Source organism: Chrysemys picta, chromosome 15, assembly GCF_011386835.1.
Source record: "Chrysemys picta bellii isolate R12L10 chromosome 15, ASM1138683v2, whole genome shotgun sequence".
Lineage (NCBI taxonomy): Eukaryota > Metazoa > Chordata > Testudines > Emydidae > Chrysemys > Chrysemys picta.
In genome coordinates, this window is record NC_088805.1 from 22,018,749 (window position 1) to 22,036,568 (window position 17,820).

Below are 17,820 nucleotides of genomic sequence, written 5' to 3' on the forward strand. Positions count from 1 at the left end.
AGGTTGTGACCTGTGCTGTGGCTGAGAGAGGTATATCTTCTCTTCTGTTTCACAGTGTAGATTCCCAGGGAGCATAATGTGGTCTGGGAATCCTTCAGGATGTGGAGAGAAGAATCTGTCTTCTCCACGAAGAGTTTGGGCCATTCAAACTGGAAGTCTTTTGCAGCTCTTTGGGCAATCCAGAAAGGTGTAGCCAAGAAGTCTGCCTCAGTACTACTGTCATGGAGACCGGGTGGGCAGCTGTATCAGCTACATCCAGTGCTGTTTCTAGCACCCGTCTGGCTATTAACTGACCCTCTCTAAGAATGGTCTGAAACTGTTCCTTTTGTATCTCCAGTAAATGTTCCAGAAATGCATTGAGTTTCCCATAATTAATGAAATTGTATTTGGCCATGACAATTTGGTAATTCGTAACTCTAAACCGTAATGTTGCTTACAAATACACCATCTTGCCAAGCCTGATCCTATGGGGTCAGTTTGGCATTATGTTGCTTGCTTCATGCATTAACTACATCCCCTATGATGGATTTGTGTTGCTGATGTTGAAACAAAGTCTTCCTCTTTGGGAGGGATGTAGTATTTTTTTATTTTATTTGGCTCTGTTGCTGGTTGATGCAATGGAGGCTGGGGTCTGCCAGATGATTTTGGTAGGATCTAGAATCACCTCATTAACTGGGAGGGTGGTTGAGCAGGAACTGAGGGGGATTCGCCTGCGCAGTGCTAGATAGCCACAAGGGAGGGAGACCACATGCGCAGGCTCAACCGACACTGCTACCAAAAATCTCTGATTAGAGGCACAGGGGTGCACATACACCTACAGTGGAGCACCCATAGGGACACTACTCAAAGAAGCAGCATATTTATTTCAGGCTTCTGGAAAGACCAAGTTATTGCCTGGCTGGGAAAAGTATATTCTCTAATTTGTTTAGCAGGAGTAGAGTTAATTTCATTTGATTTTTTTTTCCCATTGGGTTATCCCAGCCCTAGAGAAGGGCACTGGGTCTAACTCAACCAAGTGGCAGCAAATAATCAACCTTCACATGGATGGAAACTAAATGCTCAATTCTAAATAGTAATTTAAGAGAAAAGAAAATTGCCTGCAATGCTGGGAATGGGTTAAGTACAATGTTCCACTGCTGTAGCTTCCCACACAACAACCAATATCATCAATGTCTGATAAATGGGTGGGAGGGGGAAGGTGTTTTGAAAGTTTTAATATATTGATCTCTGTGTTATCCTGAATCACCAAGGCAACAGAACATTTTTCCAACCAGACCCTAGCTATTTTTAAAGGTATTATCTTCTTAGAATCCATCATCTTTTGAATTACTGACAACTGTAGGTATGAAAGTAATTTTAGTACTTTTTGGACTGACGTAATACACACAGACAATTCAGAACATTTGGTAACTTGTCTCTCTGCTGAATTCATTTTACTGAAGTAATTTCTCTCCGCCGTCACAGAATATGGTAGGATATTTCTGATATTCAATCCAAAGCTTACTTGTTCCCATCTCCTGTCAGATTTTGCCTCTAGTTTCAACAATTCATTAATCCAGATGATGCAAAACTTTACTCACACGAGAGGTCCAATGGGAATGCAGATGCAAGGACTATTTGCTTGGGTTTGTAAAAATCAGACCCACATTTTGCACACTCCGGGACCTATGAATGTGCAAAGAGTGGTCTTATTCACATGTGAGATAAGAGTGAATGATGAAGACCGGGGCAACTTGCTTTGACTGGTCTGAGATGAGGCATCCTCTTCAATAGCTTTAATTCATTTTGGGTCAGTATCATGCTCCAGTTGGTGAAAAACTGGCCACAGCTGTCAGGCATCAGGAAATTCACATACACAAATGTCTTAGGGCAATAGGCTAGTTTGCAGCGCAGTGGTCAAAAGAGGTTCACTGACGCATTTGCTATGCTTCTACAGTTGAACACAGATTTGTATGACGAGACAAACCTTTATGGCTTCTATAGTAAACATTCATGGAGATGAGTATTTTGTTTGAATTCTATTGCAATATTTAGAAAAGTTTTCTGGTATTAAATTATACTGTCACACCAATGAGTTGTCCTGCTCACTAAGAAGCATAGCACTGCTCCCAAATGGAAGTCCAGGAAGCAGATATCAACCAGCGAAAGCTTCTAAGAAGTCAGAAAAAGAAAGGGCAGCTGCTGTTGGGGGGGAATAACACAATGGGATTCTTTTGACTAATAGAGATCCATTTGCGACTCTGCTTTTATGTCTCCAGTACAAGCATGACCAGAGTTCAGTTCTTGATTTATCAAATGCTTATTTCAGAGCCAAGTGTCTTTTGCCAGAGCTGAGAGGGCTTGATTAAAACGTATAAACCCCTCATCAATTATATATTTCTTCCCACTGTACCTCCATCATGTTCATGAACTAACAGCTCAAACTGAAGCTCTATGTGCATTAATACAGGAGCATACAGCACCATTACCACATTGCAATTGAAGGTAGTATTGACTGGCTTAATGTGTAATTAAACATTTCCATCCACATACAAAGTCAAGATGCGAATAATATGGGTTAGCAACTGATAGTTCCAGGTGTCATTCGCATCACTCCTGTCCCTTTGATGGCCCTATATGTTTAGTATGGAAGTGAGAGACTGCAATGTGAATTTTATATATATATATATATATATATATATAAAATTATACACACACACACACATATATACACACACACACACACACACAGAGAGAGAGAGAGAGAGAAGTTGGTCCAATAAAAGATATTACCTCCCCCCAGCATGTCCACCTTAATTCAAGCAGCAGTTACTTCAATAGCATTCCCTTTCTTCTTTGGCATTAAACCTCCTAATTGTTCCTACAGTCTACTGTAGTTTCTATAGTTCTGACACACTAATAACATTTAAAACAGTATCTATATCGATAGATAGATAGATAGATATATGCTGAGGTCCATTAACCAGCACCATCCATTATCAACTCAGTGGATAGCAGAGCCAGATTACAGGCAGTGAATGGTAGTAGCACAGGCTATGAAAGTACCCACTGGTATTCATCAAGTGATAAATAACCTGGGATACACCTGACTAGTTAAATTATTTCAGGGCTGTTTTGACACATTTTCAACAATGACATGATGTCAAATGTGATTAGGAAAACCCAACAGCCAATTCAAATTCAGGTTTCTCTAAAGCAATACAAAACAATTTCCTAGCAGCCTGATTTGTAATGACATTTACATTCCTTGGGAAGATTTCACTTGTCTCAGAACACTCTAGGATTGGCAGTCAAAATCTACCCATTTTCGAAACTGAGCTACCTGTAAAAAAAAAATGTTCAATGCAAATTTTTCATGAGGGAATTCATCATTGTTGGATGTGCTCTTATCTGCTGTCTGCCTGAGTCTTAGCTACACTTCAGGGGGATTTGTGGACAGTCAGTGCATGCCAACATGTCTGACTTACACACTACCTGCCAAGAAGAACAACACTAGAAAAAAAGGCACAAAGGCCCTGTTCTAATATAGAACCTTCCACTATTTGTTCCCTAGTGAATTTTGTGTTGGATGTTTAGTTACACTGCAAGCTCCTAGGCCCAGGACCGAATCCTACAAACTTCTACTCAAGGCATTTATTTAGAAGTCATTGTGTATGCACTGCAATAGGTTAGGTCACATTGCTTTTATTAAATACATGCTAATTATGGCACTCATATTGCAGTATTTCAGGTCACACTGCAATAATCTAGGGCACAATGCAATATTTAAAGCCAGTGGTACACTCATGTGAGTTATCGTTGCTTGACAATAAGTGTTTGCAGACTTGACACCATGTTTTTCCTTGTGTTGGGTACACTACTGGGCAGACCACTGCCACTTTTACAAATAATAAATGCTAATATTAAGCATAGGGGAGCAGGAAAAAAAGGCTAAACTTACATTCTTATACAAACAGATCACAGACAAATGTATCTTCAAGCAGTAGTTAATGATGAATTGTTTGTTAATTAATGTATCGAAGTTTATGCTGTAAGCCAATTCCCCTATGAATGAGATTCATGTCCTTATTCTTCATAGTAATAGATATTTTTTAAAAGCCTCTTCAAACAAGAACCATGTGAAACTTGCCTATTTCACTTCCCAACAGTTTGTAAGAACATTTTCTTAGATTTCAATCCATTTGGGCATTTCAGACATTAGGGGTTCAAAAATCTCAATCCAAAACTGCCTTTCTGCACGGAAAGAATATGAACCTGCAAATCTCATGTGATTTCAACCCCAAACCACAAATTAACTCAGGCTTTCTTCTGGTTAGGCCTAAATTCACACAAATGATCTATGAACCCCAGTAAACCTGGTATAAGTTTGTAGTAAAACCTGAAATGGGGGAAAAACAACAAGGAGTACTTGTGGCACCTTAGAGACTAACACATTTATTTGGGCATGGGCTAAAACCCATTTCATCAAATACATGGAGTGGAAAAAACAGTAGGAACACACACACACACACACACACACACGCTTCCTCAGCTCTCATCCCCTAACTTCCCTGCGCTACATTGATGACATCTTCATCATCTGGACCCATGGAAAAGAGGCCCTTGAGCAATTCCACCAGGATTTCAACAGTTTCCACCCCACCATCAACCTCAGCCTGGACCAGTCCACACAAGAGATCCACTTCCTGGACACTACAGTGCACATAAGCGATGATCACATAAACACCACCCTATACCGGAAACCTACTGACCGCTATACTTACCTACATGCCTCCAGCATTCATCCAGACCACATCACATGATCCATGGTCTACAGCCACGCTCTAAAATACAACCGCATTTGCTCCAATCCCTCAGACAGAGACAAACACCTACAGAAACTCTATCAAGCGTTCTTAAAACTACAATACCCACCTGCTGAAGTGAAGAAACAGATTGACAGAGCCAGAAGGGTCCCCAGAAGTCACCTACTACAGGACAGGCCCAACAAAGAAAGTAACAGAACGCCACTAACCATCACCTTCAGCCCCCAACTAAAACTCTCCAGCGCATCATCAAGGATCTACAACCTACCCTGAAGGATGATCCCTCACTCTCACAAATCTTGGGAGACAGGCCAGTCCTTGCTTACAGACAGCCCCTCAACCTGAAGCAAATACTCACCAGCAAATACACACCACACAACAAAAACACTAACCCAGGAACCTATCCCTGCAACAAACCCCGTTGCCAACTCTGTTCACATATCTATTCAAGGGACACCATCATAGGACCTAACCACATCATCCACACCATCAGGGGCTCGTTCACCTGCACATCTACCAATGTGATATATGTCATCATGTGCCAGCAATGTCCCTCTGCCATGTACATTGGCCAAACCGGACAGTCTCTACGCAAAAGAATAAATGGACACAATCAGATGTCAAGAATTATAACATTCAAAAACTAGTCGGAGAACACTTCAACCTCCCTGGACACTCAATAACAGACTTAAAAGTGGCAATTCTTCAACAAAAAAAACCTTCAAAAATAGACTCCAACGAGAAACTGCAGAACTGGAATTAATTTGCAAACTGGACACCATCAAATTAGGCCGGAATAAAGACTCTGAGTGGATGGGTCACTACAAAAATGAAAAACTAATTTCCCCCTACTGTTACTCACACCTTCTTGTCAACTGTTTGAAATGGGCCACCCTGATTACCACTACAAAAGTGATTTTTTCTCCTGTTGAAAATAGCGCACTTTAATTGAATTGTCTCGTTAGAACTGACCCCCCACTTGCTAAGGCAACTCCCATCTTTTCACGTACTGTGTATATACACATCTTCCTGCTGTATTTTCCACTGCATGCATCCGATGAAATGGGTTTTAGCCCACGAAAGCTTATGCCCAAATAAATTTGTTAGTCTCTAAGGTGCCACAAGTACTCCTCGTTGTTTTTGCTGATATAGACTAACACGGCTACCACTCTGAAATGGGGGAGTTTTTCTTGGTGGTTCTTTGGTTTCTCTGAAAATATTTCACAGGACTTTGCTGACAGCACTTATAGGACAGCTTTAAAACTTTTTTGGAAAACAGCAGCTGTAAGATGCATGAGTGGCATTGTAGGCATATAAATTGGTCATTCTTTAAGGAACACAACTCATTTAAACCAATCAGATTGAAGGATGCATTCCATAAGTCTGTACGTGACATTAATTCATGGAAAGTTGGCATGGAGAGATGGTGATTTGTACAGCTGTCATTAGTCAATACAGTCCTGTTAATTCGCATTCATCTCACCATCTCCAGAGGAGATGGAGGAAGGTACAGTGGGGGACATCTTCCCAGCCCTAAGTTAAATTAAATTCAACAAGTTTAACACATCTGCTGTGAGGAGTGCAGACTTTTCCCTCAATCAGTTACAATATGGGCAGTCCACTAACAGCCAGATGAAGTAGCAAAGTGAGTTTAATTTCAAGATGCAAAAGGCTTGTATGGTTACTTTATAAAGTGGAAAAGGTACCAGCAATAAAAAGTCTTTAGACAAGCATGAAAATGGAAATTCAGAGTCAATGGCTTAATGCACGATTGCATTCAACCAGATCTCTCTCTCTCTCTCTCTCAGCACTCTTATCCCAAGGGTTCGTATTTCACCTGCAGAGTCAGACTCAAAAAGAACCTTATCTGAATTTGTTTTCCTGATTGTTGAATTCATTTTAGATCAGTTAGGAAAAGGGCAAAGAATAAGATTTCTCCCTTTCTGTCTCTCTTTTGTTGTTTATTTCTCCTAGAAAAAGTCAGCTTAGATCCAGTGTCCAATGTGCAGTGAAGTTCTGTTTTTAACCAATGTTCCAGTTGGGGTGACTGATTCCATGTTTATTTATTATTACGTGAGTCAATAGAACCATGGGGAGAGGGGGGAAGAGACAATGTAGCACCACTGAGAAGCTTGAGAAATGAAGCGATTTTCAAAAGATTGACGAGAAGTCAAGCTTTGACAGTTTTGCTTGGAATTTTTAATTGACTTCTATTTTCACCCAGACACAACAGTGAAGACTGGCCAGTGAGGAACATTCATTGGCCATCGGCAGTGGAACCAAGTGGTGGTGGGAGTCACGGCTCATGCAGCCAATTAAAGAACATTTGGAGAATGATAAGAAGAGAGTTAACCAATAAGAGTGTTTGTTTTCTCCAAGGACTTCCATTATCTAACAGAGTCACTGATTAGCGGGCATGTTCCATAAACACCAGCTGTTCTCCCTGGGATTTTCTCCAAAGCAACTGACAAAGCTATAAATGGATTTGATATATCTAACCTTTCACACAGAGGCAAAGTGGGGAGAAGTTTTAACTAATTAATCTAGAGTTTGCTCCCCCAATACGATGGAGACCATGTTACCCAAGAATGTGTATCCAGAGACACTTTGAAGAAAATTCATTAGAAGAAGATTTTTTAAAAGGAAAAGAAAGTGAGGAGCAGAATAAAAAGGTCATGCTGAAAAAATGTAAAGTAGGAGCAGCTGAAACATGTAAATTAATGGCATTGCTACTGCCAAGGCCTGCAGTGTGGAACAGGTATTAAATATTCCAATTATGACTGCAGTAGGTTTGTATTATTGTTATAATTGGTTTTGAGTTAGCTTCCAAATGAATCCGTGGAGAAAAGATAATGCCTATTTTAAAATATTTTTGAAATTATCCATAATGATATAGGTATTCTGTTCTTTGTTATCTTTTCTCATGCCTCCTTTTGTCCCAGTATATCACTTTCTTTTCTTCTTCTAATTGTGGAGCTTTGCCAAGCATCATTCACATGTCTCCAAAACAATGAGAGCAAGATATCTTTTGTCTTGTGTAAAGAGTTTTGAATAAGATAGGCGTAGTGGGCTGTTTTTATTCACTTTGCCATGCATGCAGCTCATATTTTGGATCCTGCATTTGAAAAGTTGTGAATTGACCTGTTCAGTATTCCTGAATCCTACGATCACATTTTTAGTCTTAAATCTGGGTTCTTATGTAGCACCTTTCACATAAGGATGTCAAAGCGTATTACAATCATCAGCTAATGAAATCTCCTGAACTGTTATATCCATTTCACAGGTGGGGAAATAGGGGGGTAAAGGGTGATGTTCCCAATGTCACAAAATGAGTAACCAGAATAGAACACGTGGGTATTGCAAGAGCCCCACTTAATCTGTTATTGGCTTTATGACTAAGGATCAGATCCAGCTCACAGAGAAGTCAAAGGAATTGATTTCATTTGCTTCTAGGGCCTTGGCTACACTTACCCGCTAGTTCGGCGGCTGGCAATCAAACTTCTGGGTTCGACTTATCGCGTCTAGTCTGGACGCGATAAGTCGAACCCGGAAGTGCTCGCCGTCGACTGCGGTACTCCAGCTCGGCGAGAGGAGTACCGCGGAGTCGACGGGGGAGCCTGCCTGCCGAGTGTGGACCAAGGTAAGTTCGAACTAAGGTACTTCGACTTCAGCTACATTATTCACGTAGCTGAAGTTGCGTACCTTAGTTCGAATTAGGGGGGTAGGGTAGACCAAGCCTAGGGGATTTGGATTAGGATCTATATACTTCAAAGTATGGTCAGAAAACTGATGCATCTTCCTACCTAACAGACCTGCTATTTGCAAAACAGACTGATCACTGTTACAGCTGCTTCCTTCTTTTGTCTATTTCAGAGACACTTTTAATATGAGAGACGGCACATCAGATAAATAACATGGTACAATGTGATTTTAATGCGGTCCCAAAGTTCAGCTTTATCTACACTATATAAATTTGGTGGCCAGGATTCATAAATGAGCTCTTATTGCAGGTTTAAAAAAAGATGAGGAGGAGATTGTTATTAAACACTTACCCCATCCAATCCCATAGTAGTATAAATGCTTGCTCTCTTCTGACCCAAACACTTTGATCACCATGCTGTAGAGATGAAATCCTTCCACCAGCATCCAAGCAAAAGCACTCAGGAAGAAGAAATGAAGGAGAATGGCCAAGATTTTGCAAGGCACCTACCATATGAAGCAAAAAAAATAATAATTTGTCAAAAATCTTAGTAAATTTTTCCCATAATCAGTTGGGGTTTTTTATGTTTTCACACTATACAAAAAACCACACTAGAGTGAAAGGATAGTAAAGAAAAATAATAAAACACAAGAGAGATAGCTTCAAAGTGACATCTCTAAGGAGCCCAGGCTGTAATTAGAAAAACTAGTTGACAAACCCATTTGTATCAGATGGGCTGAAGAGAACCAAACCAGATGCCTGTTTCTGCGCCGCCCTTCCCCCCGGCATACCAACCACTCCCACTGAAGTCAATGAGAGTTAGAGGCATTCAAGAGTGCAGCATCAACCCCCCTGGTGAGGTAGTTCTAGAGACAACTGAATATGAGATAAATAGGAGATTTGGAAGCAAGGGGGTGACATGACTTGTGGTAGGAGGAGGAGAAGCTGAATTTCTCCAAGGGTTTAGTGAAAGTGCATGTGGCTTTCAGGAGATATCTCAACAAAGTGTTAGATTTAACTCAGGCCCTGGTTTTTAAAAGCTATTTAGGTGTTTTGCTGTACTCAGCATTGCAACACCTAACCAGGTTAGGAGCCTAAGTTTTATTTTCAAAAGTGATTTAGGCACTTAGGAGCCCAAGTCCCACTGACTGTCCTAAATCAGTTAGGCATTGCAATGCTAAGCACAGCAAGGCCTAAATACCTTTAAAACTCTGGGCCTTAGTTTCTAACTTTATCTTGCCAGTGAGTCCCTCTTTAGTCTGCTGTTCCTCATATTTAAAATAGGACATTTGGACTCAAACGTATTGTATTTCCAATTGTGTCTTTCCCATTAGCCATTCAGCAAGTCCACAACACTCTCCATTCACTACATTACATGTTAAAAAATGTCCAAATTGGCTTATAATGAGCCATAGTTAGGTCATGAGTTATAATTGCCTTATGGTAGTCATCTAGCTTGTATTACACACTTGCCCGTCCAATAGCATCCATTTCCCAGTGTAAGTTACAGTGCCCAATGTACAAAGCCATATTTCCCAGAAATGGGTCTAGTGGTTAGAGCAGAGGACTGGGAGGCATGTCTACTGAGTTCTTTCAGACACAGTGAGCCAGAAAAATTCTGGGAAAAGGAAAAGTGATGACCTTAGAGAAGGAGCCAGGGGAGGCTGCATGTCTGTGAATAATATAATGTTAAGAGCCCAGGTGAACACAGTAATTTTCTCACTGGCCAACATGGCAGTCAGAAAGTAGGGGAGTCCAACTTAGGTAAGGAGAAATAGTAATTTCAGTTTTATCTATAAAATGTTTTGAAGATAAACAAATGAATTCTTGATAAAGAGAGGAATGCCCGCTAGGAGTATGTGGCTGAACTAGAAACCTTCTTCTTAGGTCATATTCAGCTCAATTAGACAATGTTCATGAGCTTCATACAGAATACAGGAAATATAAGCATGGGCTTTAATTGTCAACTTCCCCTAAGGGGCTGACACCGTAACTGTTATCGCTGATTATTCCTCAAAGAGATACATTTTCTGCCAAATCTCATAACAGCCTGTCTTATAAAAACAGCAAAACCTAATCCTATGCTCTTCCCCACTCCTCATGTATGCACACAGCACACTGCTCTTCCACTGCTAGTTGCTTTGCAAGGCTGTCCCATCATACCTAGTTTCTCTCATTACATAGCCATCTGATAGATGTGGTTGCAGATGATTTACTGCAAGACACACTTGTTTAGTCTGCTTTAGGTTACGGTATATTTTAGGCCTTCTTGGAATGAATCCCAGCTACATCTCAATATTGCATCTTTTCCAGCATACTGATGATGTCTGGATTGCTTTGCTTTGACAATATTACTCAAAAAGCGTTTTAGACACCTCCTGCATTTCACAGGGGCCTTTGCTAGTTTACAATCCAGTTAAGTGAGAAGACAAAAGAGCAGTTATTTTCTTTCCTAGCATCCTTCCTTCACCTGGGCAAAGCCCACAGTAATGCTTCAATTCCCTGGATGCCTATGTGCAAAAATAACGTTGCCAATGGGAACCAGTCTGCTGCCTCCACTACTTTCAAATGTAAATTAGCAGCTCCCTTTGTTGTACTAGCTTAGCTGCCATGTCCTGGCATTTCACGCTTTTTGGGGGTGTTTAGAGACCTGGTAATGTAACGCAAGTTGAACTCTCCCAGTCCTATCTGAGCTGCATTCTAGAGGTTCTAAACTGGAGCAGGGACATAGTTCCTGTTTTTCTGATATACCAGTAACAAATCCATAAAAACTCCACTGACTGCAACAAAATAACTCTGAATTTAACTGATGTGAGATCAGTGTCTGACCCACTATTCTTTCACAATGCCCAAATCAGTGTACAAACAACACTAATACATAAGGAATTTTGAAATGTTTTGGTGACATTGGACTACATCTCTTCATTGATGAAACCTAAGAAAAATACCCTGGTTAAGTTCATCATAATATCAGAGGCCAAACAATAACATGGAGTCCATTTAAATTCTATCTGATTTACATACGAAAGGTGCCCCCTCCCCCCCCCAAAAAATGCAACAGAAAACCAACCTACAATAGAGGCTAGATCTGTAAAATGTGAGCTGTCCGTTTGCTGCCCAGCCAACCAGATGTATCAGAAACAGAAAGTGGCTGAGCGAAGCAAAGTCAATGTGGAAGCAAAGGAAATTAAGATTGATGCAATCCATGGATGCAGTATGAATACAGGTTCGTTTGGGCAAATTGTCTGAATCTACCTTATCTTGGTGCCTCTAGCTGGAGTGGCAGTTTTGTTACAGTACCAAAAAAAAAAAAAAAACCACCATGAAAATGTGCTGTTTATATACTGCTGCACTCATCATTTGATCTTCAGTTTAGGTAGATACTCGTAGGACTGCAGCCTAAGTAAAGGTAGCTGTTTTTTCCTCATCTTGTGGAGTTGCTTCATTCTTTCATTCCTGTGTCTATGGGTCAATAGTGCTCAGAGGATCACAGAGTGAACAACAACTCAATATGCCAACTGCAGAACTTCAAACGATTGCTGATACACACTGGGTTTTGCCAATAAAACATAAGGCTATTTACTGCCTCTAGGTCATTGTAGACTTCATTTTATTTTGTGTAAATACATGTGATTTCCCCCCCACAAACATGCAGGTCTCTGGATGCCGCTGGCTTTTTGTTTTGTTTTGTTTTGTAGCATGTGAAAACAATTTTTTTTTTAAAATCCACTCTGGCTGCCACTGTTTGGATGGCAAAGATGCTTGATGTGCCTGTAAGTAGGAGAAAATATGGTATGTGCAGAAGCTACTCTCTCTAAGAAAACAGCCCAGGTGATTTCAGGATTAATTCTGTACTGAGAGCTGTAGAACATATAATGTCAGTTTATCCCTATTGTTGAAGTCTTAGGGATTAAATTTTCTATAAGGAGCTAAATACATTTAAAGGAAAGAGTTCCTCTGTTTTATGGTTACACTTGACTACACTTGTGCTCACCCTACAAAATGAATGTAGTAGAAATGGCAAATGGACAGGTAATGTAACTGAGATCTGCTTGAGTGGCACAAACACTGGGCTACATGCAGCTCTCTTTGGTATCCAGGTTGAAGCACCCAGATTCCACAGTGGGTTAGAGAGATCCTGAATAAAATCCAAGGGCAGTGGTAATTTCAGGTATTGCTGCATCATCTGGGGGTTGGACTAGATGACCTCCTGAGGTCCCTTCCAACCCAGATATTCTATGATCTGTTGAGATAATGCCCCTCCTAGGCCTTTGCTGTACTTAGTTTGGCTACATCAACCTAATTGTTACTACACTTTATTTGAAAATATAAGAACATAAAAATGGGTCAAACCAATGGTCCATCTATCCCTGTATCCTGTCTTCTGACAGTGGCCACTGTCAGATGTTTCAGAAGGAATGAACAGAACAGGGCAATTTTGAGTGATTCCCCTGATATTCTGTCCCAGCTTCTGGGATTTGAAGGGTGAGAGACACCTGGAGCATGGTGGTGTGTATAGGGTTTATAGAATTGTTTTGCCTTGACTAGATAGACTCATCTCTAGCAGAAAGAGAAGATGAAACAAACCACAGCACCTAGAGTAAATTCTCTCTCTTTTGTGCAGTATCCTCCAGCCCATGCAATTAAAATAGCAATTAAGGGTAATCAGTTTTAAAATTAGTAACAGCAGAATACTCAGTAAGTAAAAGCTTTCAAGGACACATGAATAATAAGAAGGATGAATTGTAACACCAAGGATCTTCCATCCGAACACAGCAACAAACAAAAACAATAATAATCATGTAGTTAATACTTATGAAGAGTTTTTCATCCATAGCTCTTAAAGACCTTTATAATTCTATGTACATATAATCATCCTTATTTTACTGGTGGGAAAACTGAAGCACAGAGAGGTTACATACATTGGCTTAGGGACTGTATGTAGGCAAAATTGCTCCAGTTTACTTAAGGTGTGATATTAAAGCAGTTCAGTTAAACCAAGGGCCGGCTCTGGCTTTTTTGCTGCCCCAAGCAAAAAAAAAAAAAAAAAAGCCTGCAGCATGGCTGGAGCAGCAAAGCAGGGGAAAAAAAACAAACGTGCAGGGCGGCCGGAGCCAGGGTGCAGGGGGACTCCCTGCGCTGCAGACGTGCCCCAGGCAGTGCGGGGGAAGAGGGAGGGAGCGAGAGCGGGGGGAGAGAGAGAAAGGTGGCCAGAGCTTGAGCGGGGCTCTGCGCCACTCCGGTCGGCGGGGAGGGAAGGACGCGGGCTGCCCTGCCAGGCTTGCTACAGACCTGGCACTGGCTGGGGCAGACCGAGCGCGCAGCCCGCTCCCAGCAGGGCGCTCCCCTCCTCCACACCGCCGCCCCCGACATGGCGGCCAGATCGGCAAACAAAACAAAACAAAACAAAAGCAGCCATGGAATGCCGCCCGGTAGAATCTGCTGCCCCAAGCATGAACTTGCTCGGCTGGTGCCTGGAGCCGGCCCTGGTTAAACCAGTGTTGTTCTAATTCTGGCTTAAAGCAGGCTTAATTCAGTTTAGCTCAAGTCAACTTGGAGAAGGTTTAAGCTAAATCGAAATACAGAACTCTTAAAATGAAATTAGTGTCTACACAGGAGTTTGCATCAGTTTAACTGAATCAGCTTAACTAAACAGGTTTAATTAAACCATCCGTGTATGCTTGCAGACAGGGCCACAGTACCATAAGAGGCCAAGAGCCTGGTGAAAGTGGTCAGCTTTGGCAAGAGCCATCCAGAAAAGAAGGAGCCTTCACCAGAAAGGCAACTGAGAATTCTTAGCATTTTAAAAGACTAGGTGGGGAGAGCAGGTGAGGACAAGGAGCCAAAGGGCTTTTGTTCAAAACCCCATATCAGTAGAAATTGCAAGACAGTGACATGACAATGAGATAGTCTTTTTGTCCATGTTGTGTTATTCCCTATATGTATTTTATTTCCCCCAAGACTGTCCTCTCGGTGGAGTTTTAGCATCCTTCCTGATTTATTGAGCATTATTTTAGTGTGAGGCTTCCCTTGTTTTCTATTTCAGATTGTATCACTGTTGCTGTTTTCTGCTGTCTGCATTTTATTTTCCATCTAAACCATTCACTGTCATTTTCTCTCCTGCACCTTATCTTGCTCACTCAGGACCTGCTGAGGTTTCAGCTGATAGGAAGTTTGGGGTTGAACTGTTCACTTTTCTTTCATGTTTTTATGCCAAGCTTTATCCCTGAGCTGTGCATATCAGGAGCTGACACATGGGTGGAGAGACAAATGCCATGGCCCCACAAATGACACTGCTGCTGAAAATCACCATCAGCCAATGCAGGGGTGCCAAGACATGAGAAACACAGGGCCATATTGGCATATGTGGTGTGAGGAGCAGGGCAGCATGGACCACTGGTTAGAAAAGTATAGCCCAGGGCCTCCAGATGGTGGGATATTAGAAATTGGGATTCCCTATATGCCATTCTTGGCTCTGCTATTGATTCACTGGGTGATCTTCTACTAGTCTTTTGCCCTCTCTGTGTGATCACTCGTCTGTAAAATGATATTAAGGATACTCAGTTTTACAAGGTGCTTTTAGATCCTCAGGTGAAAACTGCTATGTAAATGTCAGATATTATTAACTTACCAGAAGCCCACAGGAGCCAGTTGATTTGAATGCAAATTTACCAATGTTTTTGGTTGCCCGAATTAAAAGCACACAACTCTCATATTTGCTTGTACTGAGAACAGAAAGACTGACAGATGAGTAAGACCCTGCATGTTGGTTGTCAGAAGCAGTATGGTACAGCAGCTGATCTCCAAAGCAGCCAACTTTTGTTCTATTAAAAAACTGAAGTGCTGTGGAACATTATCTAAAAATACGATTGTTTCCTCCTGACGCAGGAGGGAATTTACATCTTAGGATCCTGTGTTAATTCTAAATAGCTTTTTTAAAACACACACACACACACACACACACACACACACACACACACACACAGTAGTACATCAATGGTAACAAATTACATGTTCTTCCTCTGGTGGGAAGCCAGAACTTTTTGCTCATTACATCTGTTGTGGGTAACTTGGCACATCCCTATTATTCTGGTCTAACAAATGGTATCAGTCCTGATCCTGCAGCTGCTTGGAGCAAGGAACTTTTCATCTGCAGGATAGTGTCCATAAACTGAAGACCAGTGCATCTCAGGGTTCAATATGGCCCATAGTTTTAAATGAAAAGTTAGTACATTGCTTTCAAAGTCTTGTAAGAACTGCAAGGTGGGAAGGGTCCCTTCCTGCAAACAAGCACACACCTACAATTGGTCAATTCAGTCCATAGTCTAGGAGTGCTCTCACAGAGCAGCACCCTCCAGTAATGCTCCCTACCGTCTCTGCCTGGCTAAGAAACTCTGTCCCATATTGGTGGATGATGACCTGGCTTTGGTGATGTACACCTTCATCACCTTCCACCTGAACGACAACAATACTTATTCCTTTGGGCTCGGCGCCACCAGCCCGTAGGAAACTCCAGCCAGTGCAGAATCCTGCAGCACGTCTCTTGAGCAGCATGGCTATCCCAAGCACATCAAACCCGTCCTCTCTCTCTCTGCACTGGCTTCCCACAGAATACTGAATCAAGTTTAAGGGCTTGGTCCTTATCTTCAATTCGCTCAACTGCCTAAGGCCATGACAGCCAAAAAATCATCTAAAACTCCAGGATAAGGACTGTGGTCAACAATTCTGTTCCTCAGCACAACAGAACTTTCTGCGACACAAGTAAAGTTCATCTTTGCAGGAGACAGAGCTTTCTCAGGAGCTAGTCCAAGACTGAAGAACTTAACTGCCAAAGGAACTAGGACCACCAGAAACCTCACCTCCTTCCACTCAAAGTGCAAGAGGCACTTCTTCAATTTTCCTTGTCTAATGTGAACATAGTGCAACATGCACATACTGGGGAAAAATCCTACCTACACAAAACGCTACAGCACATGCAATTTCCCCCCTGGGGAGAAGAGGAGAGAAAGGATGAACCAAACATGACAGCTGTTAGTTAGATCACTTAATGCACTAAGGTGTTTGGACATTATGGTGATGAGGGGAGTATGAGAATCTAGGTGGAATGGAACAGAATAGAAATAGTTTCATACATTTGACGATCAGCATCTCTGTTTTTATTTTGCAAATGCCAAGCACGGACGGATGCAGCGATAAAACAGTTTTGGGGGTATAAAAGCCTTTAACTTGCTTTTTCTTGTGCTGTGGGTTGGGATTTTTGGCATAGATGTGTGTCTAAAATAAAAGAAAGGTTGTAATACACACTATCTTGCGCTTGGCATGCTGTATTTACTTCCATGGAGGTGACTTGTCAAATAAATAAATAAATAAATAAATAAATAAGGCAAAACGTGCTTTTCAATACTTACCATTCCAGGGCTGAATTGAAAGCTGATGAGAAGCAGGATCTGAGCCACCAGGATGGCAAAGGACAGATTGGCGTGGATGTGGTAGCGCTGATTACGCATGGTGCTGACAGAGCTGGGTGAAGGAGGAGGAAAGGCTCATGAATAGAACAATATTCCAAGAAGCAGTAATACATTTATGATTTATTTGCGTAGGGTTATTTTTTATTATGTGGTTTTCAGTTCTTTCTTCCTTCAGGATTGAGCTGTGTTTAATCAGGTTCCCCAATATGCTGACACAACACTGAACAAACCAGAAGGATTGAATTGCACATTAAGTAGCACTACTAGTAATGGGTGGAAGAGTATTAATAAAGGGCCCAATCCTGCAAGGTGCTGAGCTCCGAAGGATGTCAGTGGGCACAGAGGCAGATCAGCACCTTGCAGAAGACCCTCCACACATCTTGCAGAATCCAGCCCAAACGACATCACAGCTTGATTTTAACTTGTATTCAACACAAGCATTTTATGCCTACTTCAGTAGGAATGAGTGAACCTAAAAAGGCTCAAATTCAGGTTCGACTTGGATAAGATTACCAGCTTCGGGGGGGGGGGGGGGAGGGCAGGCACTGTATCTTTCTGTGTATCTGTGCAATACCCAGCTCAGTGGGGCCCTGACCCTGGTTATGCCACCTGGGCATTAACACAATACAAAAAGTCTGAACCTTTCTCTCTTAGCTCTAGAAAAGCAGATTGAAAATCCTAAGAGAACACACTTTCTTACAAGCTTTCTGCACTTTTGCTTTGTTTCCCAGCCACAACCAGGAAGTCAAAAACCTCCACTTGTCTGAATATTTCAGATCCTCAACATAATTTGATTCGAAAAAGAGAAGAAGATTTAGGGACAGCAGATTTTCTTATTTAATCCAGT

The 17,820-nt window shown here is 41.6% G+C and overlaps 1 protein-coding gene across 5 annotated transcripts in view; it reads right to left on the minus strand.

Moving 5' to 3' along the window:
* Positions 1 to 17,820, minus strand: part of ADGRD1 (adhesion G protein-coupled receptor D1) — a 259,870-nt gene that overhangs the window by 66,907 nt on the left and 175,143 nt on the right. For all 5 annotated transcript variants that reach the window (XM_065568585.1, XM_065568582.1, XM_065568584.1 and 2 more), the window contains 2 exons: positions 16,914 to 17,025; positions 8,858 to 9,011 (listed from right to left, as the gene is read on the minus strand). In XM_065568585.1, the coding sequence (XP_065424657.1) occupies positions 8,858 to 9,011; positions 16,914 to 17,025 (266 nt within the window). The remainder of the gene's footprint in view (positions 1 to 8,857; positions 9,012 to 16,913; positions 17,026 to 17,820) is intronic.